The 25,828-nt window shown below is 36.6% G+C and overlaps 2 protein-coding genes across 4 annotated transcripts; both read left to right on the plus strand.

Moving 5' to 3' along the window:
- Positions 1 to 3,937: 3,937 nt before the first annotated feature.
- LOC113061231 (inositol-trisphosphate 3-kinase A-like) lies at positions 3,938 to 15,533 on the plus strand. Its single transcript, XM_026230269.1, has 8 exons — positions 3,938 to 3,956; positions 4,141 to 5,033; positions 10,931 to 11,030; positions 11,143 to 11,356; positions 11,535 to 11,739; positions 12,638 to 12,739; positions 13,091 to 13,162; positions 13,316 to 15,533. The coding sequence occupies exons 1-8, from the start codon at positions 3,938 to 3,940 to the stop codon at positions 13,529 to 13,531; spliced, it is 1,821 nt and encodes a 606-aa protein (XP_026086054.1). The 3' UTR covers positions 13,532 to 15,533.
- A 5,368-nt stretch (positions 15,534 to 20,901) lies between these two features.
- LOC113061689 (U1 small nuclear ribonucleoprotein A-like) lies at positions 20,902 to 25,164 on the plus strand. 3 transcript variants are annotated; one of them, XM_026231027.1, is made up of 7 exons: positions 20,902 to 21,044; positions 21,340 to 21,416; positions 21,512 to 21,684; positions 21,803 to 21,973; positions 22,048 to 22,209; positions 24,396 to 24,484; positions 24,607 to 24,766. In XM_026231027.1, the coding sequence occupies exons 2-7, from the start codon at positions 21,344 to 21,346 to the stop codon at positions 24,764 to 24,766; spliced, it is 828 nt and encodes a 275-aa protein (XP_026086812.1). In that variant the 5' UTR covers positions 20,902 to 21,044; positions 21,340 to 21,343. The 3 variants fall into 3 exon arrangements, with proteins under 3 accessions (XP_026086812.1, XP_026086810.1, XP_026086811.1); XM_026231025.1 differs by having other exon boundaries at positions 20,915 to 21,210; XM_026231026.1 differs by lacking the exon at positions 20,902 to 21,044 and having other exon boundaries at positions 21,344 to 21,416; positions 24,607 to 25,164.
- Positions 25,165 to 25,828: the final 664 nt, after the last annotated feature.

Here is a 25,828-nt window from a genome sequence, read left to right on the forward strand (position 1 = left end):
CTCTGCCAACTCTGCGTGTACGAAGACGGGTAGATCAGCTGAACCCTACAGGCAAATTTTAAAGATAACTGGTTAGAGCTAACATTCAAAACTGAATGTTACAAGAAAGTGACAAATACACAAAACAAATAGCACCTGAAGAAGCAAACATTCTGTTGGACCGTATGATAGGTAAAATCTCAAACAAAGTTTACTAGGGGGAGGAGTTGCAAAAATTAACAGCATTCTTCTTAACAAGAGGACAGGTTAATTTTCTACATAGGGACATTTATTTTTAACAATAAACCTAAAAGAAAAACGAAAAGAGACCAACTGCGAGCTTCTATGCTGTAAATCAATGCTATAGGCTTTTATTGAGGTCTGCATTATTTCAACCAATTTCTTTATAAACATGTTTAATATTTAAGTAAAATGACTAATGGTTTTGAAACAAAAAAGCTTGTTTAATTGCACTACTTGAAAAAAATATGCATTGCATTAATCCTCACACTCAACCCTTAACCCTCTAAATAATTCTGTGGCTTAGTAAATATTACAGTAATATTTAACTTTATTAACTTAATAAAATCTCTGAATATAGTTCACTTGATTATACAAAAGATGGCTTTCCTGTAGCTCAAACAGTAGAGCGTCGGCGCTAGCAAAAATTTATTAAATTGTAAATGTGTACCTTGAAATGCAATGTAAGTTACTTTGGCTAAAAGTGTCTGCCAAATGCATAAATGTAAACATATTAACGGACTAAAAATACAACAGTTTATTTTATCTAAAATGTACAGTTATATTTTATTTTTTCCACTAAAACAATTTAGTATTAGACTAACAAATTGTTTATTTATAATACACATAATACATTTGTGAAATTTCTATCAATTTATTTAAGGATGGAAAATTAAACTGATCTGTTTCAGGGAACAAAAATATTACAAATAATTTCAAATCAAAATGAATATATTTAAACACACTCTTAAGAAATTTAGTAAGTTTACTCAATTAAAACAATGTACCCCTCCCCCAGCCTCCGCTGTCCTTCAATACCCACCAGGTCTGGATTTGTTACATTAAAAAGCTCACGGTTTTCAAACTTTTGACCGATATTGTATGTGATCTAGGTTTCAGTGCACTAGAATGATTTTACAATGGAGCAGGTCTTAAACTGTCCGACTCCCTATAGTGGGAGCCGATTAAAACGCACCAGTCTATGTTATGTCCACGCCATTTTAAATACTTTTGCATGGCATATTTGTAATGGTGATTTAAGAGCTCATACTTGAGTTCGTGTAGTAATTATGATGTTTTACAACAACGTGACAGCTTTTGTCATTTGAAAGTTCATAAATGAAGTGTTCCCTTTTGACAAGCCACTGACCCCAAAGGGGAACCTGTACAAAATCGTTTTCCATTGGGCATGTATAGTTATAGTTGCTTGACCACAGTACACTTATCGTTATACTTTCAAATGGCGGTTGAAATAAACGGTGATCCAAATAGTACGAACGTTAACCCACTCCAAAAAAAAAAAAAAAAAAAAAAAAAACTAACATACATATGGCTGCCCCACTAACTAACTTCGAAAACTACACTGTTATGTACACGTACACACGGTCAATGTTTAATCAACTTTTGAAAACATTTTTGCAAATATACATAGTTATAAAAGGACTACGTTACTTACAGGAAATTCGAGTAATGCTGTTCACGTCGTTGCTGAGAAAAGCAGTCCTTCAGTGACAGGTGCCTCTTGTTTGAGCCGCGAAACTTGTTAAACTTCTTAAGATAACGCAAAATACAAACACAATTGTTAGGAAATCCTTAATAATTAACTTCTGAATTAAACATTACAAACATAATTAGTATTAGCTGGCTAAATTACATAACGTACCACGAAATGAGAGGAGTGCGGGTCTTGCCGTTGCTGAGGAAAGCCGTCCTTCAGGTGACTTCGATTAAGCTACGAAACTTGTTGAATATGACGTAAAATACAAAGACAATTGTTAGAAAATGCTTAATAATTATTAACTTTTTAATAAAGTGTTACAAACGTAAGTAGGATTAGCTGACTAACCTTACTTACCAGGAGCTGTGAGGTGTATGGCTAGTCGACATCGCTGCTGAGGAAAGCAGATTTTTTTTTCCTGCGGAGCTGCACACGTGATCACTTTAGCCGCGAAATTTACTCAATTTATTTAAACTGTCATTTATTAAGCTGGAACTTTATTTAGGAAAATTGGTTGGAAATACTTAATAATTTTAGTTTCTAAAACAGATCAGTACAAGTAAATAATTATCAAATATTTCTATTAGAATTCACCAGAAATATTGAAGGTATATTAAAAATATAATTAGTTAGTTAAATACTTATTTATTTTCATTACATAAACTTAAATAATATATGTAAATTTTATAGAAATTATTTGTTGGATTTTTAATTATTCTTTTTAATCTGACCCACTCAAAATATCACTTAAATGATTTCAAAAGATTTTATTAAGTTAATATAGCTCTTTATTTTTGTGAAATTTACTAAGCCACTGAATTATTTTTTACAGTGTATGAAGTTATTTCAAAAGACCTTTCTTACTGAAAACTTTTGATCAAGAGTGTGGATTATACTGTAGAACTTCACTGGCTATTTCCTCTGACATGGCAATGCGAGTAAAAACCTTAACAGATCAGAAATACTTGCCTGGCTTTTTCAGTTCTCTAAGCATCAGTCTTAATATAGGTCAGGCAAAAAGGAATGCAGAATGGCTTGCCATCATTGTGGTTTGTCATGCAGCCTCACAGCAAGAGCTCTTCTTACTGAAATTCACACTTCCTGTACCTCAGAAAGAGTGTTATGCCACAATAATACAGCAACCTATACATATATATCAGTATTTACAGAACTGTGCGCATTGTTACAATTTACATTCCATTTCTTTTGACTGTATCATTTTGTTAATATTAAATATCAAGTAAATATAATGCATTTTTTTTAAATGTCACAATTCTAGCTCTTTTGTGGTTTGTACTGAATAGCTTGTAATTGTGGTGAGGGTGGTCTTGTTTTGAGAGATGTCTTGAGGTCATTGTGTCAGGTTGCTTACAGTAATACAGTTTGGCAATAATTGTGTAAAGATGAGCAAACAAGAATGTATGCAGGGTGGTGTAGGTTTTACAAAAGCTGCTTAGTTGATGGAATAGTTCATGGCAAAAATAACAATTCTGCCATTATTTACTCACCGTCATGTCGTTTCCAAATCTGTGTTACTTTTAATCTTCTGTGGAACAACAACAATCACCACAATACAGTATGTTACCATAGTATTTATAGAAGGTTTAGACGTTTTACTTCCCCTCTTTGAACTCTAGAGGGAGATAAATATCAAAATGCATTGGAAGAATAATACGGCTTTTCCCCATGATTCATATGGGATTCTATTGATGAAGAGCACTTCCGGTAAATTTTGGAATCACTTATTAAACTTATTAAACTTGCTTGTTTAATAACAACTTATACTTGTGGTGATCGAGTGAATGTGTGTGTAGGGGGTGTGATTCATAACTGTCCAAAAAAACAACAACAACAAAAGCAATAGCATGGCATGACCACGTGTATGTTTTTAAAGAACTGAAAATTAGCATATGTATATTTGAGATATAAGATATTTTCTCCTTCTTGCAATTATTGCCCTGTTCCTGTTATAATAGCATGTACCATATAGTTTTCCTTCTTTACAAATATTGCATATTAGTTTTTCGTTTTTAGAAATATTTCGACTTGCCTCAACAGAAGCCTTATATGAACCTTAGTGTATAATATTTAATACATGCGTTTCTAAGGTCTCTGAATGATGAGTATGATCAGTACTTCTGAGAAATATGAATACCTTCTGCCCTCTGATTAATAGTTCATACTTTTTAACAAGTATAAGAGCTTTTAGTAATTCTAGAAATGTCCCTTTCGGGTTGTGGTACAGATTACGTCTTTTTGCTGTGAATTTTATATACATAGTCCTGCCCCTTTAATAAAAAATAAATAAATAAATAAATAATAATAATAATACATATTTCTGTTAAAGACCTCTTTCAGTGCGGCAGCGTTGGGCGGTGGGCGTGGCATTTAAAGTGCCATGTGTCTGTACGGTAGGCAGTAAGGGCCAATCATCATCCAGCAGCGGCAGCACTCGCAAGCTCCACACGAGCGCGCGTGCACTGCAAGTAGTGTTTTGTTCACCGCCGTACCAGTGACCGAGAATCCGATGAAAACCAAGGAGCTGCAATCTATTCAGAAGTGCTGGCGAGAAGATTTTAAAGAGGGGACGACTTCTGTGGATGTGAGAGTACACGAGCCGCTAAAACTTATTTCGAACGCGAGTTCTTCCGGTAATCAGCATGCGACCGAAAACTTGATACTTCTGACTCGGGAGACTGACTTCGAGAGTTCTGTCTCGGATTCCCAAAGCGGACAGAAAGGAGAACGTGAGGAGAGCCATGAGTTTTGCGTCTCGCCGTGGGACATGGAAAGAGTCTCAGAAGGAGGTGCCGTGACTCCAGGCAGAGTCTCGGAGGAAAATGTGAACCAGTGCCTGAACACACCAGACTTTTTAGTAGACTTCAGCTGTTCGTCTCCGTTAGCAAACCATAAAATGACCAAAAGTACGTTGCAACCGTCCTCCGTGTCAGGTCGACTGGGTGGAGAAGTGGAGCAACACGCTTCAAACCCGTTCCCAAGGATTATTCCCACACTGATAGTCACCCATGATGATTTTGGACCCGGTCAGGACAGTCCTCACATCGGTGATTTGACTTTAAGCATGGGCGGCTTTTCACTGGACCTGCATCCCGATGACGACTCGCCCTGCTCGGACAGCGGCTGCGGAGGCTCCCCTGCGCCCTCTCTGCTCCACAGGAAACTGTCCAGCTCCTCCTCGGCTGGATTATCCTCTGCCTCGTCGTTTGAGGAATCTGAGGATGATTTCACGGGCAGTGACATTGAGCCCGGCAGTCTTTCCCCCAACATGATCGGCAGTCCTGATGAACTGACAGGGGTAAGTGTCCAGCCTTCACTAATTATTTTAGTCCTTATTATTTTCAAATTCCCATTATACAGATTGATCTGTTGCATCCGTTTTTTTTTTTCATAATGGGTAGTTTTACCCCTGTGAAAAAGAAATGAGCTTAATTGTATTGAATATGCACGTCTAGTGTACTTTTAAGCCTTAAAAGTGTACAGGACTTGTAGACAATCTAATATTAATTAAATAAAAGGTCACCTGAGTCCACTTTCACGACTACGTGTCTTCATGGCATACATTTATCATGAATTCTTGTCAGTACATTCAGTGGTACACCGTAACCATATATAACACACAGTAGATGTAGAAATATGTAAGTCCTCCTTAAGTATGTCAGAAAAGCACTCCTAAGTTCAAATAATAGCAATTAATAAGCATTTAACCTTTAATAGAATTTCATTTTTGGGGGAAAGTTAGGCTAGGGGAAGGGCTTTTGAGAAGTTTGTGCACCAACACTGTATTATCAACTTTATTGTCATGTCCTGTAGCAGACATGGGCTCTTGTGCTGCCTGTCATTGAACTTCTCAACATTATATCTGACTACAGCTGCGATGTTCTTGAGTTGCTGTTGATCTGTAGCGATTCTTAAGCTTCAGCGGGCATGCACGAATGATGATTTTGAAAATGTTTGAAAACGGAGTCAGACTGAAACCATTTATTAGAAAGCACAGCTATTTTTAGCTCCATATCTGTGCACCACCAACTTTTGTATTGTGAAAGTGGTGAATCTAAGATGCATTGACATGCACATCCAAAACCAGAACCTGCTGTTTTATACATTACTAGAACTCATCGAAAAGGTTACTGAAAAATTGTAGTTTCGTTTTTTTCTGAGCAAACCTTTTTTTTTTAGTTTCAGAATTATATTGCTGGCTCTTGGAACAGTTGATGGGTGAGACTCTTTAGAGAGAGATGATTTTTGGGTTCTGTGGAAAGTTAGTAGCTATATTTGGCTTTTAAATGTGAAAAGACTAAATGTGAGTAAGATATGCCTATAATGCTAATGGGGGTGTTTTTAAAATATGAACGAAACTCTGAGGGTGAAGAATAGAAACTATAGTTTCTGGACTGGAACATAAAAAAAAAAAAATACAAATGTGAAATTATCTTCAAATGTCACTGATTGACTTTATAATACACTCACTGTCCTAGTCATTCATAGATGACTGATAGAGGAGTCAAACTCTGGAAAAATCCCTCAAATCCCTGGTGTCTTTGTCAGTCCGACATGTGCTCCGTATGTTTTTATGTCTGTCTGGATGGATAATCCACCTGAAACTGGGCGCCATTTACTTGCTCCGGTTACAGACGGAATCTTTGAGTGACTTCGTATTTCTGATGAAACATTTGTTGACCTTGATTAGAATAGAAACTCACGTCCACTGACTGATCTAGTGATCTGTGCACTAAAAAAAAGCTTGCTACTGAACCTCAATTGGTAAAACATGACGCTAGCAACACGAAGGTCACTGGTATAATTTCAAGAACAGTTGTTCTGATACAGTGTATATTACTTTGAATGTGGCTCGAGTTAATTTGGATAAAACGGTGTTGTTTTATTTGAAAGGTCTTACAGTTATCTCCAATTTAAAGTGAGTTAGCCTGTGAGAATCATCTCATTTGAATTCACTTTTTATGTCTCTGCTGTAAAATAACCAGAGTCCTCAGAAACAGGCCTGATATCATACAATATACAGTTCATCAGCAGTTCTATACTAATCTCCAATTTCCTGCTCAGTCTCCCAGTGTCCAAATGATTAACGTTAATGTTTTGTGTATATCTGGCTGATCCGTGAATCAGGATGAATCAGTCCGGAGAGAATGACTGTCAGGAAGTCCGCTGGCTCCTCATAATCTCTCCATCCTTCCTGCACTTTTTTTTTTTTTTTTTCTGGATGGCAAACAACATATTTCTTTATTAGATGGTTCTATGGAATACCGGAATACTCTGGATTCTGATTGGTCAAAGGCAGCATTCTATGGTCAGATATTTTAGTAATGAGCGCTACAGTCTTTAAATGACTAGTACTGAGAAAACCATTTCCTACCGTACAAAAGCGTCTGAAATATTGTTTAAATGTTTTAGAAATTAATATTTTATCCTCACCAAGGCTACATTTTATTTGATCAGAAAAACAGATATATTATGAAATATTATTACAACTCTAATTAACTGTTTTCTTTTTAAATGTTTTAAAATGTCATTTATTTCTTTGATGGCATTGTCACATGATCCAAGAATCATTCTAATAAGCTAATATGGTGATCCAGAACCTTATTGTTATTATTATTCTTGTTATTATTATCCTTGTTGAAAACAGTTGTGCCTCTGCAGATTTTTGTGAAAACCATAATTCTCTTTTTTTTTTTTATTATCCAAAATCAATGATCTTCCTAATGTTTCCTTATTGAATTAAAGTAAAAAAAAAAAAAAAAAATGTAACTTTTAAATGGTAGTTTGCATCGAAGTGCTAGTCTCTCATGTCACTGCACGATTCTTCTCACATGATAAAATAATTCAGAGTCATTTTATTTATTTATCAGTCACATTGTCAGAGTTTATTTTGTTTGTTATCATATACAAACCTTTTTCCTTTGCTTAACTAATCCAAGCTGCATATTCACAATTATTAGTAATTTTTTTGTCAGTTTGTTGACATCCCCAGGCCTACTCACACAGACACACACTCAGATGCCATCATTGAGCCATCGTCACTCACACTGTCATGGAAAACTGAGTTGTGGGCGGTTCCTTTGTCGCTAAGTAACCATGAATCCATATATGGTGTTGCTTCTCATTTCTGTTTCTTCTTCTCTTTCTTAATCTGTGTCTTGTCTTACTTCAGTGGTCATGACACAGATTTGTTTACAGCTGTGTGTATGTGCAATATACTTTTGACTCCCTTCCTGGTGAACAAATCCCGCATCATTGCACTTATTGTAAGCAATTCATTTCCCGCCATAAGCTTGCTCCACTACTTCTAAGACAAAGCGAAAGACTCCGTACTAGATACGTCTTGCTGTCTCGGTCTCAGTGTTCCTGGCTCTTTTACTCTCTGAGGGTGTGAAGCTGTTGGACAGGTTTTGTCTTTGTTATGAAAACGCTTTAGGAACTTCTTTGAAATGACTCGGAGAGCGAGAAAGAGAGACAAATCAAAAGTACGAGATGGAGGGGAGAAGTGGAAATTGGATGGCTGCAGTGAGGGAGGAGGTGGGTGATGGGGTGGGTGGGGTTTTTACAGCGTGTTCAAACACAAGCAGCCCAGAAAAGCACATTTATTACATTAGTAGTGTTTGCCAAGACAGGCAACACTGGAACTTGATTTGACTCACTCGTACTTACTAAAAAAAAGCAATTTAATAAGTACTAAAATAAAAAAAATTAAAAAACGAATAAAAAAGACAAAAGCACTTAACAAAATTACTAAAACTAAAATGGAAATTAAAAAATGCAACGAGGTCCATTTGGGCTAGTAAGTAAAAGCAAGCACTCAAATAACCCTAGCCACCACATAGCAATGCCCTCATATCATGACATTGTTTACATGTTCTTTTACACATTTCTATATAATCTTGTCAGTGTAGTAAGAAGGGAGTGAATGGATGGGGGTCAGGACGAGTGCATGTGCTTCATGGGAGCTAGCAGAGGACGGTGGGTTAGGATCAGAGAGGGGTGGTGTAGGGGAGACATCCGAGAAAGATCTGATAAGAGAGACATCTGAGCTGCAGAAGTACATGTGAGCGAAAGAGCTGGAATCAACAGAAAGAGAGAGAGAGAGAGAGAGAATCAGTGCTCCATGCACATGATGTGAGTGTGTGACAGCTCAGTCTGCTTCCCGGATGCATGTGTGGTTACAGGGCAGTGCGGGGCTCGTGGGTCTCTGCACGATTGTTTGAAGTGTGTGGTTGTGCATGCTTTGTATTTGCCCATACATTTTCTGTCTGCCATCGATTTGTCTTGCTTGCGTGGTAAGAGACCTTCACGGGTCACACACACGTGCACACACTGCTGGGTCGATTTGGCAAAAGGGTCCATGACAAATAGGAGTGTCCGTGTTCTATTCTTTTCAAAGAAAATCCATTTCATGACATCAAATTGGTGTAACGACCAATGTGGTGAAACAATTAAGTACAAAGTAATAACCTATTTCCCTGAATATATGAGTATTTTAAAAACTATTTTATTACAAATATCACAAAATATTAAGTCATAAATATCTATGTGTATATCTTGAGGAGTAGCAGCGCATGATATTTTACAACCTGGACTAACCTTGCCTTCTCAATAAATCATGTTTTATGATGGGGTATAATATTGTTTCCTTTTTTTGATTTGCTTTTCGTTTCTGTCTTCATATTAGTTGCAATGCATGAGTTTTAGTTGGCAGAAATATTTTTTTTCAAATATTAAGCAGTGAAGCAGGTTTTATATGCATTTTTTTTTGTATTTTTTATTTTTTTTGCAAGACACACTACCATTCAAAAGTTTGGGATCTGTAATATTTAGTATGTTGTAATAAAATATATAAACTGTAATAAATGGGTTCTGTGTGTTCTCTGGATCAGATATGCAGTAGATCTGTCCAATAACAATAGTAACCTGACAAATGACCCTGAAATAAACCCTGTGTGTGTGTGTGTGTGTGTGTGTGTGTGTGTGTGTGTGAGTCCTTGAGATAAGTCAGACATGAAGATAGAGCGGCTCTGTTTGTCCAGGGTGGGTTTGACCTTTGACCCAAGGTTGGCTCTCACTGTGACTCTCCTGAAGGCCTGGAATGATCAGAATGGTATGACAGTCATCAGTCGTTAGCATATTTTACACTCAATATGAGGTATAGAAGCATTAAACATTATGGTGTCATTGTTTAACAGTGGTGGATATGACCAGTTTGAATTTTGACAATAGATAAAGACATTTTGGGCAAGAAATGGTCATGTCTAAACACATGAAATACCGTTTCCGTTCATAAACTGCAGGGCATATGGTGCCCGTTTGGAAAGTGAATTGTAATTAATACTTTGCCTGAAGTTTTAAGAAGTGTGTATAACTAGGCAGAAGGACAGGAAGAAAGGCTTTATATGAGGCGTCGTGTGTCTTCTGTTGACTATAGTGTCGTCAAAGTGTGGAGAGAGAGCTGTTGAATTTACAGAGCACACGTTGAAAGAGGGGATGAATGTATGAAGTGTAAAGAGGGAAAATAAAGAAAACAGACCTGAAAGGGAGAAATTACTATTATTATATTTTTTTTCCCAATTCAATATAAAATGATGTGATTAAAAATGGTTGTTGTGATTGTTATAATAATTATATAATTGTTAAAAAACTTTATTTTTATTATAATAATGGAGAATAGTAGTGTTCTCCAGTAGTTTTTCACAAGTTATATAAGGTCACGTACCAGGCATATTCTGTAAACTGCTCATTCCAGGAAGAGCTTTTACGTTGTTTCTGTGTACCCGACAAAGCAAAAAACATTTAGGGAATTACGGGAAGGAAGTAGTCAGTGATTGTGAATGTGAAAGTTTGAGTGGCATCCCAGGAATTCGTGAGTTTTTTTTTAGTTCCCGTGCAAACAGCTGGGTTATGTCATTTCCCACACGCACACATTCGTCATCGATCAGAGCCGTGTAATCAATAATCTTTAGTCTGTGAGACCGTGCGCGTCACGGCTTCTTTGTTGACCTCGTGTCACTGATAAAGACCTCAGTCTGGGACTTTACCTCCAATGCCTGAAAAAAACTCAAGTCAATGTTTGTTAAGAGAGTAAAAGATGTGCTTTGTTTCACGTATTTAGTCTGTTCTGTTTTAAAAATGATTTCTAAATGAAAGAAAACGTCTCATCTGTGCATATGCGACCTTTGATTTCAGGCTAAATCGTGGAGGAAGTTAAAGACCATGGTGCACTGCTCTCCATTTGTGGTCTCATTCAAGAAACTATATCCTTGGGTTCAGCTCGCGGGCCACGCAGGTAAAAACAGCTTCTCATTCTTGTATTGAGGAAAACGCTTGTATCTGAAAAGACTGCCGCCCGTCGTTTTGGACTGATGAAATGAACCCTGTTTTTGCCTCTTTGTGTGTAGATCATTTCCAGGCAGGCGAGTATGGGAAACTGTTGAAGAAGTATTGTGAATGTGAGCAGCAGTGTCTCGATAAGCTGATGAATGACAACCTCCGGCCGTTTGTTCCTGGATACTACGGTACTGTGCAGCAGAACGGCCAGGATTACAACCTTATGGATGATCTGCTGACACACTTCGACTCCCCTTCGATCATGGATTGCAAGATGGGAAGCAGGTGAGAAAAAGCTTCGAGATTAACAAGAATAGAAAAAAACGCCCCAACCAAACAAACTAAATATATAGTAAAGAATAAGACGCACACATGCAGAGGATGGCAGAGTGAGGGTGATGTCACAAACTGATGTGTGAAGGCTGTGGTTTGAGTAATTGGGTTTGGTGTTTTTTAACCACAGGACATATCTGGAGGAAGAGCTGGTGAAGGCTCGTGAGCATCCTCGTCTGAGGAAGGACATGTATGAAAAAATGGTGGCAGTGGATCCAGGAGCACCCAGTCCGGAGGAAAGAGCCCAGCAGGCGGTTCTCAAACCTCGATACATGCAGTGGAGGGAGACACTGAGCTCCACCGCCACTCTTGGCTTCCGCATAGAGGGCATCAAGGTGAGAGATCATGAGTGCAAACACAACTGAAAGACTTCATATAATATACTCTACCAGTCAAACGTTTGGGATAAGAACATTTACTTTTTTTTTTTACAGGACTCTCTTATGCTCATCAAGGCTGCATTCATTTGATCAAAAATACAGGGAAAAAAATATAATATTGTGAAATATTATTATGATGTTAAATAACCTTTTTTTCTATTTTAGTATACATTAAAATCTAATTTATTCCTGTGATGCAAAGCTGAATTTTCAGCATCATTACTCCAGTCTTCAGTGTCACATGATCCTTCAGAAATCTTTCTGATATGCCGATTTATTATCAGTGCTGCTTAATATTTTTTTGGAACCTGTAATACTTTTTCTTAGGATTCTTTTCAGGATTCTCTTTCTAACAATATACACTACAGTTATTTTTTTTTATCAAGTAAATGCAGCATTGATGAGAATAATTATAAGACTTCTTATATATATATATATATATATATATATATATATATGCTTTTATCCAAAGCGACTTACATTGCATTCAGGCTAACAATTTTCTCCTAACGTGTTCCCTGGGATTCAAACCCCCAACATTGTGCTTGACAACACAATGTTCTACCACTTGAGCTACAGGAACACTATATATATATATAATATATAAGTATAAGTATTTTAAGAGATACAGATAACAAAATTAATTAAACCTATTTATAGATGTGATTTAGTAAAATCAATGAGTTGCTATTTGTGATCTAAGTATAAATGGTGACATAAAGTATCAAATGCATGTCATAGCTTCTTCCTGAATGCATGTTTGCGGTTTATAGATATGAAATTGACAAGTGCACTTTTTTGTTTACTATTAAAACTCTTCAACTCTGTTCACACTCTTTGTTTTTCTGTTTAGAAAGCAGATGGCACACGCAACACCAGCTTTAAAAAAACCAAACATAAGGAGCAGGTGATGAAGGCCTTGTGTGACTTTGTGGATGGAAAAACACAGTTACTGGTACGCTGCCTCAAAGGAAATGACCCGTTTTAACACTGCACTGGAGCTTTTAGTCCATTACATTTAGCCAATTACTTTCCTGTCTTATTTGATAAGAAAAAACTTATAATGTTTCTTTCTCTGAAGTGCTCTTTTGACCTTCAGTGACTGTAAAATTAGTGAATTACTGTAGTTATAGCTGACAGGTGTTACTATGGGGAAAGCATATTAATAATTTCTATACCTATATTGCATTGTACTCTAAAGAACTTCCAGGTGTTTCTTGCAATAGTGCTATATTAGCATTTTAGCAGCACTGGAAAGCTGTATTAACCAATCAGGATCCAAGAACTTTATTTTTTCTTCTTTCAGAGGAGTTATCTACAGAGACTGGAGGAGCTGCGCAGCGCTCTAGAGACGTCAGAGTTCTTCAGGACACATGAGGTGAGGAATCTGTTCTTTCTATGTTGTGAAATGTTTTTCCTGCCCCGGGCCAAATGAATGTTTATCTCTGAAACACAAGAAGTCATGTTTCATAAGCTTAAAACTTTGCATTGTAAATGTACAACTGTAAGACACTGTTTTGTTTCTCATCAGGTGGTTGGGAGTTCTTTGCTATTCGTGCACGATGCTTCAGGCCTGGCTCGAGTATGGATGATAGACTTCGGTAAAACCATCCCACTGCCACCATCCCAAACCCTGGACCACCGCACGCCCTGGGCCGAGGGAAACCGGGAGGACGGGTACCTGTGGGGTCTGGACAACCTCATTCAGATCTTTGGAGACATGCTGCAGGACGCGACCTCGCCCTGATGGATGTACAGAAACGTGCCTGAGCCCGAAGCATCACGTGTAGGGACATGCTGATGGAGGGAGGCGCACAACAGGATACTAGTCCTGAGATGAGTGTGCTGTCGGAGAGATAAAAGGCGAACAAAATACGAGTGGAAAAAGTCTAGCACATTTTGTTGTCAAGCTTTTATTTTTTTATTTTTTTGCACGTGTGGTCCTGCAGATCCACAGAAGCTCCACCGCAGTCAAGATACTGAACCCAAACAGACTTGAGGAGCAACAGAACTATCGTTTTAAGGGCGCACCGCAATGATTATTCGTTTATGAATATATGTCACGTTCACTTCCCTTTTATTTTATTTTTTTTTACCTACAAAAATGATAACACTATCAAACTGGAATGTGCTTTTTTCGTTTTTCGTTTTCCCTGTAAATTTTTCTTTGGGTTTTTCATGGTTATGTAAATAGTACTAATTTAATTTTCCTTTATACATGTATATTATAATAATTAAGGTTTTTGCTTTCATTTTGTTTTATTTCTGTAGTCTTAAGCCATACCTCATTTATTTCTGAAACGTGGTCCAAGTGCAAAACTACAGGCCGACTACTGCTTTTTTTTTTTTATTTCCTGTGGTCGTCTAATCTTGTTGACACAGATCAGGTATGATATTTCCATGACTCATATGTCCTGTTGAATTTAGCAGACTGTCACCATTTAAACGGTTCAGTCAACAAAGCAGAAGTTTAATTACTACCAAGCAGTTAACAGATTGGCGTTCGTCAGAAATAGGGTAGTAGAGTTCAGCACAAACATTTTTTTGCACTTAACTTACCAAAGAGGACAGCTAAACCCTACCAAGATTGTATTTTATTGACGAGAAATAGATGCAGTGTTTCTTAAAACTAGCCATGGTTACAAAGACACAAAAGCTATATAACAGGTATAATTGATAGTCATACACTTGTTGCTGGAACAGCGTGTTCACACTTGTTTCATTGGTTTTCAAGGTAACCAATCAGACTGGCCGGTTTGCAGTGTTAGTCATATGGTTTGGTTTCTAAGTTAGCCAAATGCATGCAAATTCAGATTAAGTCTGAGAGGTTAACCCTCTTAATGTGGACCAATGACTATTAAACTGATATTTTTATTCTTTAAATAAATAGTTTTGTGAGCATTTGTGTTGGTACACACAGCAGAATGGCCTCCAACAGCAGATCTTTCGACACCATAATACGCAGGAGTTCAGCTTTGTAGTGATCACGGCTTATTTGCATGAACAAATCTGATGGTTGATCTCTCAGCTGTGGTGGAAAATGTATTTTGGTGTGCATGAGCGGATTGTAAGTGTTAGGGCCACTGATGTCATCTCACTGCCGATGCACAGTAGTTCTCAAATTAGGTGCTGTGGTCAGCTTAAATAAAAAAAAAGACAAACAAAACATTTTTTCCATCGTCACTTCATGTTTGCTTCAGGTTGTAACTCTGAAATACTCAATTTCAGACAAAAAAAGATGATATCCTCTTGCACAATATCACAACAACCATCATTTTAAAGTGATTACCTCATCTGGATACTTTTTGTTGATGTTGGTTTACGAAATCTGGTGTTCTACCACTGTTTTATTTTTTATCCTAGCTTCAGAGATTGTATTTTCTGTCGTGAGCGGACCTGCACACTGTCGGTTGGTGTATCTGTCAACATTCCAACACAACATTCCAACTGTCATTATTTCCCCATCTGACTGGTGAACAAAATGTCTCACACATTCTTTTGGAGATCCACGTCATTGTTTACAGGTTATACAAAGTATTGTGTGTCATACAAAATGTTGAAATAAGTGTTGAAATACATGTTTTATATTGGAAAGAGAACTGGATGGTGTGATGCCTTTTTGAGTTGTCTCAACCCATTTAATACAATTTGAGATAACTTGCTGACATGCTGAGCACCTGTACTTACATCACCTTGAATTGTTGTCTTGAAAGCCAATAATATAATCCAATAAACTGGAACTATTATTCTGTGTGTCTCCTTTTCACTTCCTGATTCACCATTACTTAAGGAAATTATTTTCAAAACACTATATCACACTGTTTGGGTTCAGTTAAATCTCTTTCACAAAAATGTTCTGAAGGAACGTGACACGGAAGACTGGAGTAAAGGCTGCTCAAAATTCAGCTTTTTACAACACGCACAAACACAACAAAAAATATATATTTTAAAGGGGGTCTTATGATGCAATTTCAATTTTTCCTTTCTCTTTGGAGTGTTACAAACCCTTGGTGCATGAAGAAGATCTGTAAAGTTGCAAAGACTAAGGTCTCAAATCCAAAGAGATATTCTTTATAAAAGTTAAGTCAACCACACCCCCACATATCTATGTCACTGTGGAAATATTTGCATAACACCGCCCAGATGTTTACACAAAGAAAGAAGACGTACCTTTCATTCTCATAATAGTATTGTTGTTGTCGCCGCCATGTCGCATAGACACTGTGTGTTTGGTTGTGAAAGCGAAACTACTTTGTTCGGCCTTCCAAAAGAGGACAATATCCGCTTTGTCATGCCTGGAGCTGATCCGTGCTGGTAACTGAGGAAATACATCAACTTTGCACTGCGGATCGCCGTCGGCTTTCACCGTGGAAGAAGCGGAGTCCAGCCCGGGGTTCTCACATGTGGTTGCCACAAGCCCAAAGGAATCTGCCAGCCACTCCCGTTCACAAGCCCGCCCACCTCCGCCCACTCAAGCCAGCCTCCACTCACTCAAGGCCATGGTGTGATGCTGTTTGGCCTTCCAAAAGAGGACACGCTAGAAATCATGTTTATATCACATTTGTAATGGATTGTAATATTTATGTCTATTTGCTCTGGCTGGACAGGGCATCACAATATGTTAAGGTACCATCACACGCATGAGGTATTCGGCCAATCACAGTGCACTGGATAGCTGGCCAATCAGAGCACACCTCGCTTTTCAGACTGATGAGCTTTGTAAAAAAAACAACTGCGGGGCATAGAGGAGAATACTTTAAACCGCATAAACACATTGCATTACACCAAATATGTTATTTTTTAGCAGCATCATATGACCCCTTTAAAAGATATTAATAAACAAAGCAGTCACTTTAACCTGTAATAGGCCTACTACATTGTATTTTTTTAAAAAGAAAATAAATGCAGCCTTGGTAAGCATAAGATACCTCTTTAAAAAAAATCCCCAATAAATAAATAGAATAAAACATTCTTATGAGTGAGGAGCCAGTTTTGGAAATGATTGGGATTACAATGATACTTTATCATTGTTAATATTATATTCCTGTCAAGTGATGATTTCCTAGGGTGACCATATGTCCTATTTCTGGACCTAAAAACATAAATAAAATGTGTAAAGGTAGGAAAAATCAACAGAATGCAAGCCTGGATTTCTTAAATCAAAATGTCTTGGATTTCTGCTGGTTTCTTAGTCCCGCTCCCACTGAATTTCTGACCATTGCCTCCTGCTCCCACAACATGTTTCACTCCCGCGATTTTTTGTGTTTAAACATTCTAATATATAAAATTTGGGTGTATCAGGGAGCCACTCTCAGTATGTCACTCAAGGAAGGTAGCATATCTTGCAAGATAAGATATTTGTCAGTGAGCTCAGGATCTGTTAAGCAGCAAATACTCCAGCTTGGTCTTGTCAGCCATTTCTCCTTATTTTTGACCTGGGATCAGTCAAATCTGAATCCTGCTGCTCTTTTTGGTCGCAGGGTTGCCAAGTCCGTGTTTTTCCACAGAATAGGGCTACTTTTAAACTTGCCATGGAATTGATTTTCCCAAGTGGGCTAAACTTTTGAAATATTGTATAAAATACACATGACTAAAATGCACGAAACATTTTGCATCCAACATGTGATAAACTTTCAAGGACTTTTTCATGAACTGTTCCCTCCTGGTGGAATGACCTGCCCACCTCAATCATTTTCAAGAAATGGCTGAAAATACATCTCTTTCAACTTAATTTGACCCTCTAACTCTAGCACTCTCTATTCTATTTCTATTCGAACTACTTGTTTTATTTAAAAAGAAAAGAGACTTCTTAAATAGAGCATTCTCCATTTTCTACTTATTTTCTAAAGTAGCGAAACCCCGCCCCCCACTGTACTCTAGTTTTCCTGCGTGGAGAGAAGCTCTTCTTCCTCAAGTTGCACAACAGATGGGTTCTGAAACCGCTGGATGACATCAGAACAGCTGAACACTTTGTTCTATTGCTGAGGATCATCAGTAAACATCTGACTTACATCCTCCGCCCCGTTTGTTTGTCCCGAACCGAATGTTCAGATTAGTCTCGAGGATTACCTCATACCGGTTCACGTCAACAAAACGGTTAACTATCTAAATGCTGTTAAATACAACAGTCAAAACCATTTAAATTGTCGCACAAACTCGAGTGCTGGCAGACACCACAATTACAAAACAGAAGGCTTTGAACCACAACCAGTGCTGCATCAGTCTCTTATGTTTACAGAAAGTCACTATCACATTTAGAAACACTTAAACTATAAGGACACCTAGTGGACGAGGACTGAACATACAGGCGTGCAACCAGCTCCTGAAAGTTGACTGTTGCTGTGTGTTACCAGCTCAAACTTCCACAGCTGGTAACACAGACTCTTCCTCTGCTTAGACAGAACTAACACCTCTTTAAGAAGAGACAGAAGAAGTGTCACTGTCCGCACACCCCTCTCTTAAGCCTAATAATATACCTGGATAGAGACATTGTTTGACTGAAGTATTGTTTCATCATGTAACTTTGAGACATAACTTTCTACTTATTGAGATTGTTAATTGTTACGTCTCACCTGAGATGACTGCCCAGTGGGCTTTGTGGTCATTGTGTAGACAGGACTCATGTTTAAAAACCTCGTCATATATGTGCCAGATGTGTCAGGAACACAACTACAATCTGTCTGAAGAGATGTCATTCATTAAACAGTGTAGTATGCACATGATTATGAATATGTGTCTTAATAGCATGTTTTATTTTATTATGTTAGCACTTGCAAACATAGTTGACAGTTGAGAGGTCTAGAAATAAAATACAATTCAATTAAAAATAGTTAATTCAGAAAACAGTGAATAAAACAAAAAGAAGCCAGAAGGTAAAATGATCAAATACAACAACAACAACAACAACAATAATCATAATAATCATAATAATAAAAACAGTGATCCAAGATAAGACTGTGGTAAAATAGAATTTTAAAATTAAATATGTAAAGAATAATTGACGATGGGCAATTTAATTATTAGACAAATAATGCATAAATTAAATTTTAATTTAAAATAAAATTTGCATTTACAGACCTTTTCATCACTTCACTTTATTAGTGTCATTTTAGTATCACTGAGATAATATTATAGTTTTTAATTAATATTTTGAATGAACTTTTATTTGTACATTTTCTGTTTTCATTTAAAATGTATATTCAATTTTGTTGCGTTTTCGTAATTTGTATTACTTTGTTACAGTATGTGTATATGTGTGTAATTTTTATTTCAGTTTTAGATTTTGTTGTTGTAGTACATGGTGACCGTGGTGACAAATTTAATACAGGTTTAAAAAGAAATATAGAATGTGATTCCCATTGTGAACAGACTTACAGCATTATAGTTTTGAGCACACTGGTTACAATGTTTACTTTTTTATTATTAAATATTTAAATGAAATAGTGTGATATTATACATGTATATACATACACACACATACAGTATATAATGTGGTCAAACATTTGCATACACCTTTGCAATCTGCACAATGATTTTTTTCCCCCCATTTTCCCATACAAAATTCATGTTATCCCCTCTTATTTTGGAAAAACAATTAAGATTTTGCAGATGCATGGTGTATGCAAACATTTGACCACAACTGTGTATATCAGCCACCCTGCTCTCTAAAATATCAACATCAACCGTTAAGTATTTTCACAGAAACTTACTGTGGACCATCTTAAATAAGTGAAGGCACATACTTATTGAACAGCAATCACTGCAGATCCTTCCTAAAACTTCATAGAGAAATGTTGCAAAATTATGAAATTGTGACTGTACAAAATTAATAAATAAATAAAGTCTTCCAGGTATAAAAATGTGGTTTGTACTCACCTGCTTTCTCTCTGTCCTAGAATAATTCTGGCTCTTCATGGTCCCCTTCCCTCTGCTGAAGCCTGATAAAGCTTCTTCTTGCTGGACACTGAGAGAGAGCCAGTGGTGGAGGAGGAGGGGGTGCTCCAAAATCCTCCACTGTCATGCTGCTTTAACAGATTTCACTCTGTGGAGTCAATGAAAGAAATAAGTGAAAATCAATTGAAAGCATGCAAGAGTATTGTGATTTACATGACATGGTGTGGTGACACAGATATGTACATGAACGTTACAATGTAAGGTCCAATAAAATGCCACCAGAACAATGATATAAGGAATGCACTTCCTAATGATATAAGCATTCGCAAAGTTACATGAACCCTTAGAAAAGTTAAGTAAAAGTTATTTTACTAGTAACGTGCAGCTTAAGTCTGGGTAGTGTTTTCTATTTAGGGAAGACTAAATAATTAAGGCCATGTACTCCCATGGTTGTGAGAGGCAAAATACAAAAGCACATCAAAGATAATAATATTTTCAAATGTATTGATGGTGATATATATATATATATATATATATATATATATATATATATATATATATATATATATATATTTTTTTTTTTTTTATCAAATCAAAAGGGCTTAAAATATTTTGTGCGATATATATCTATCTCTCTCTCTGTCTCTCTCTCTCTCTCTCTCTCTCTCTCTCTCTCTCTCTCTCTATATATATATATATATTGCAAATTCAAAAATGCCATTAAAGAGATGCAACATTGCATTCATTACATAAAATGTATAATAAATGCATCCAAAGTCATCTGAACTAATGGAAGAGAAGAGAGGGGAAAAAAGAAACAGGAACATAACAAGTAAAGAAAAGAGGATTAAATGAATAAATAATAATAATAATAATGATAATAAAAAGGCACAAAAATGCATCATACCAAGTATTAATCGTATTAATCACTGTACATGAAAGATCTCATCATATTTCCTCAAAAAAGAAATACATTTTTGTTATTAATTAATTTTAGTGATTTAATTAAATGTGCTACTCCACATAATAAATCTATAAGTATTTTTTACTAAATCTCTGTTTGTGAAAATAGAACTTTGCCACAGGGATAAGAATTTATATATTTCACATTCAACGACGTGACAGTCGGACAGAAAACAGCGTAACACGACCAACGCACCAATCCCGCTCTTCTCTACAATAGCCAATGAGAAAGAGCTTTGGTACTCGCGTGCGCGGTAGACAACCAATCGGCAGGTTCGCCGGTAGACCAGCTGCTGTCCGATCGAATTCTTAAATAGGACGGTTTTCAGGCAGAAGTTGCAACATCTTTCTGTGTTCTGGTTTCTTATTTAATCGTGTGATTAGCAAAAGCTCGCTTAATGGTTGTGAGTAAATGTGTGTTTTTGGTTATTTGATCAATAGTTAAATTTCTCCGAATAGTAAAATTGTAATTAGTGATTAAGTTAATTGACAGGCGAACTCAATAACGTTAGCTCCCGTTTGAATCAACGCGCCAGGTCACTCATTCACGGATTTAAACCACAATTTAATGTAAAAACACGTATTTCTTATCCAAGACGTTTACGTTAACCGATTATTTCTGCCATGTGCACTATAAGAGTTTTATTATTGTTATTTTTATTATGCAAGTTGGGATTAATATCTGTGTTTTTATTCCAGAGTCATGACGAACCAGGAGATGCGGTTAAATCACACTATTTACATCAACAACTTGAATGAAAAGATCAAAAAAGATGGTATGGTTCTGTTTGGTTTGAATCAAACGATTTTTGTGGTGTTCATGCTGCAAACTTTTTCCTCTTTTTTTATTTTATTTTTTTATTTTTATTAGAACTGAAGAAGTCGTTGTATGCTATATTCTCCCAGTTTGGACAAATTCTGGACATCCTGGTCTCTCCTTCACTGAAGATGAGGGGGCAGGCCTTCGTGATCTTCAAGGAGATCAACAGTGCTTCCAGCGCACTCCGCTCTATGCAAGGCTTTCCCTTTTATGATAAACCTATGGTAAGATCAGTGATGATTTATATATTCACTGTCCTAATACTAATACTTTTTTAAATTGATGTTTTTAAGCCAATAAATTTGTGATCTGAACTAAAATGCTCTGAAAATCTATTCACAGCGTATTCAGTATTCAAAGCAGGACTCTGATATAATTGCAAAAATGAAGGGCACATATGTGGAGCGAGACCGTAAGAAAGAGCAGAAAAAGCCTAAAGCCCCTAATGCAGGTGCTGGGAAAAAGGCTTCTGCTGCCACAGCTGCCATGGCCGGAGTACCTGCAGCCATGCCTGTTAGTATGTTAGACTCCATTGTGGTCTATTTTCAAGCAGTAATGGATCTGATTTATTTATTGGTCATTTACAGGGAATGCCACCCCTGAGCCAAGCCCCTCGTATGATGCCAATGCCTGGTCAGCCTCCCTACATGCCTCTGCCTGGCATGATGCCTCCTCCTGGTATGGCACCTGGGCAGATGCCTCCAGGTCAGATGATGCCAGGACAAATGCCTGGGCAGATGCCACAGCAGGTATGCAATAAAACTGGAATGGAGACTAGATTTAGTTTATGTACTATGATTGGGCCAATTGACGATGCCACCAACCAACCGATTGTTAACCAACATCACGATGTTGAGCCGGCATTGTGTTTTTCATAACTCCAACCCCTGAACCCACAAAATACATCCTAAAATACATCCTAATCCGCCCAGTGCAGTGCATGCTTTATAATGAAGTTGTTCCTGATCATAATACAAATTAAATTCAAAACCATTCAGTGAACACAATTTAAACCGTAAAGATTTTATTGTGCAAAAAATGCCAACAAAAGCTTTTAAACTATACTCAACTGTGGATGAGTGCAGACAGACGAGCTCGACACATGCACATTAGTGGTCGACCGATATGTTTTTTTTTTTTTTTTTTTTTTTTTTTTTTTTTTTGACTGCCGATTTCTTGGAAAGCAGGGGGTCCTATATAAAGCAATTATGATTTTGATTTTTATTATAATTATTATTAATATTTAAGAAATTTGAAATCATTTGACAATGGATTAAAAAATAAATGTGTAAAAGAAACATGCTTATACTTTAGATGACCATATTTTTCACAAATAAATATTTAATACAAATATAATTAAAAGGAAAGTACACATTGTAACCAACAGGGCACTCAGTAGTCTGGTAAGTTTGTGTGCATTGGGAATCATATTTTTCAATTAAAGGAAGGGTAACACTCATTTTACACACAGCACACAGAGAAAATGACTTGAATATGAGAGTGGGCAAATGCATAAAGTGCAGCACGAGTTTAAAGTGTAAAGCATTCAGTTCACACGACCCATTGTCACACAGAGAACATGCGATCATGCTGGATAAAAATGCACACTTCATAAGATCTCACAGCTGGATTTGACTGAGTTTGCAAGGTTTGAGAAATTAAATGTTCATTAGTCATTCAGAGATTTGTTTAAATTATATAAATGCATATTTGCATAATGCTGACGGCAAACAAGAAAGTATTATAATGTTTGCCTTTCTATCACTAATAGGCCTAATATAAAAGCAATCGTCGTAATAATTTCTATATAAATTAATTTCTTTGTTTAACCGTTCTATCTGATTATTAGATAGACTTCTATCCGTGTTAGACAGAACTGTTAACAATGATGACAAACAAGAGTGTGAGCACTGTGCGCTCAGGTGCTGCCGCTCTCAGCACCGTCAAAATATTATCAGAAAAATATCAGTTGACTTATCAGTGTGCACTCAACAACAAAATGTTGCACATTTGTAAAATAAAGCAAACGGGATGTGATTTCTGCTGTTTCGGTCTGTGAAATTCTTGCCTTATTACAGACATAAAAAATGTATCTATTCAAAGTGAAATGTTTAAATGAACCAATTCAAATAGAAAACAAATATTCTCCGATTATGTAATCCGTGTGAAACCTGTATACAGGTGCATCCACTACTGTGGAGAAACAAAACTGTAAAGCTTTTGCATAATAAAGAAAACTTTGTGAACACTGGAGCACATCACAGTGAACCGAAACACTTGCTTTTTTTCCCCCTTACGCTTCGTTAATCAGTTAATGATTTATTTAAGTGAAATATATTGTGTATAGGCCTATATATTTCTTTTACGGATATGGTTTTATTTATGTATTTTGTTTACAGAAGTGCTGTAGGTGTGTGATGTGACGTTGTGTGTCAATCGATGTTCTATACTTTTCGGTGTTTTAAAAACGCAAAACGAGCTGCATATTAACATGCCATTCATTTGCACTTAAATGCAGGCCTAATGACAGTTCGTGACCAATATTTGAAAAACGAATTGCCATTGTAACTTAACTATGAAGAATTAACAGCTGAGCGCGGGCTTTTCACTTGTTGAATGTGTCAACGTTTGCATAGGTCTCTTGCAATGTCCAGAAACTGCACATAAGGATATATATATATATATATATAAGATGTTTGAATTATTTGTTAAAACATTAAATCTTACTGTAATTTGCTGCTGTAATATCTTATTTTTATGTTTTTCACACAGAAAGTAGATCTGATTGGTACGGTAGAGCATCTAAACATTTGTTTGAATTTGAAAGTGCAGGCTTTTTTTTCATATTAGTAAATAAAGCACACCATTTATTTGATTGAATATTGTAGTTTGCAGACATTTCAGTGCATCACTTTGATCAACATTTTGTCTGTAGGTGTCCGAAAACCCTCCCAACCACATCCTGTTTCTCACCAATCTCCCAGAGGAGACGAACGAGCTCATGCTGTCTATGCTGTTCAACCAGTGAGTGTTTGTTTGTCTTTGTTCAGAAATGCTATTGAACCGTGTTCTGTGGGCTGCTGGTAAAGTCATTTTAAAATATATGATCATCTTTTGCCGGTTATGAAGCTGCATTCTTCTCATAGGTTTCCTGGATTCAAAGAAGTCCGTCTCGTCCCCGGCCGCCACGACATCGCCTTTGTGGAGTTTGATAATGAGGTGCAGGCGGGTGCAGCCCGAGAAGCTTTGCAAGGCTTTAAGATCACACAGAGCAATGCTATGAAAATCTCATTTGCAAAGAAATAACACTTGTGTACATGCAGCTTCTATGACAAATGACAGTTATACACAGGCCTGTATTTAGAATCCACTGGCTGTGAATAGATAACACACACGCCATCCAAAAGAAAAAGTCCAGAGGTGAAATGTACATTTTTTATTTGATGTGACTTGCCTAGCTGTGCCCGTTAGATTTGTACTGCACAATGCCCGGTAAGGAGTGAATGGAAAGGTTTACCCTCTCCCCCTTCTCCACTTTTATTCCATTTTCTGAGATGGGCAGCTTTGGTGAGTTTGTAAGTATGCAGGGTTTTTTTTTTCTAATTCCAATTAAGTCTTCAGAAGCATTGCACCCAGAGTCTGGTTCCCAGACATTGTACCTGGAGCTTTGTTTTGATTAAATCACAATGTTTTACATGTTGCTTTCTGCTTGCTTTTTTTTCCCTTCACATGGGGTTTGAGATTTGTTCTTTTGTGTTTGATTTGAGCAGTGGGTTGCTCCCATGCAGCTAGAGTAGAGCCACACAATTATTGGCTTTTATGGAACACATTCATTATATATTTTTGAAAGTATCTTATGTTTGCCAAGACATTAAAATAACTTATATTTTAAAAATACTTTTATACAGAAAAGGTGCATTGATGTGATGCATTGGAATTGCCAGTGAAGACATTTTATAGTTTTATAAAAAGATTTCCAATGAATGCTGAATCATGAAAACAATGCATCACTGTTTCCACAAAAATATTAAGCAGCAAAAAAAAATGCAACACTGACAATAAGAGCTATTGTTAATAACTGAGTGCCAACTTGGCATATAAGAATGATTTATGAAAGATCAAGTGATCCTGAAGACTGGATTAATGCCATCATATGAACAGTTTTTAAAAAAGTTTTAGACTTAATTATTAAAAAAATATATATATATATATATATATATATATTACTAATCCCTAATGTTTTATTTGTGTGTGTGTCTTTATGAAACTGAACTGGGCCACATCAGTTTGTATTTCTTGACAACAAGTTATGGTTTCAGTCTACTTTTTCATGACACTTGTTCTTGTTCACAAGCTTTTAGAAGTTAT

The sequence above is a fragment of the Carassius auratus genome, chromosome 43 (genome assembly GCF_003368295.1).
Source record: "Carassius auratus strain Wakin chromosome 43, ASM336829v1, whole genome shotgun sequence".
Classification (NCBI taxonomy): domain Eukaryota; kingdom Metazoa; phylum Chordata; class Actinopteri; order Cypriniformes; family Cyprinidae; genus Carassius; species Carassius auratus.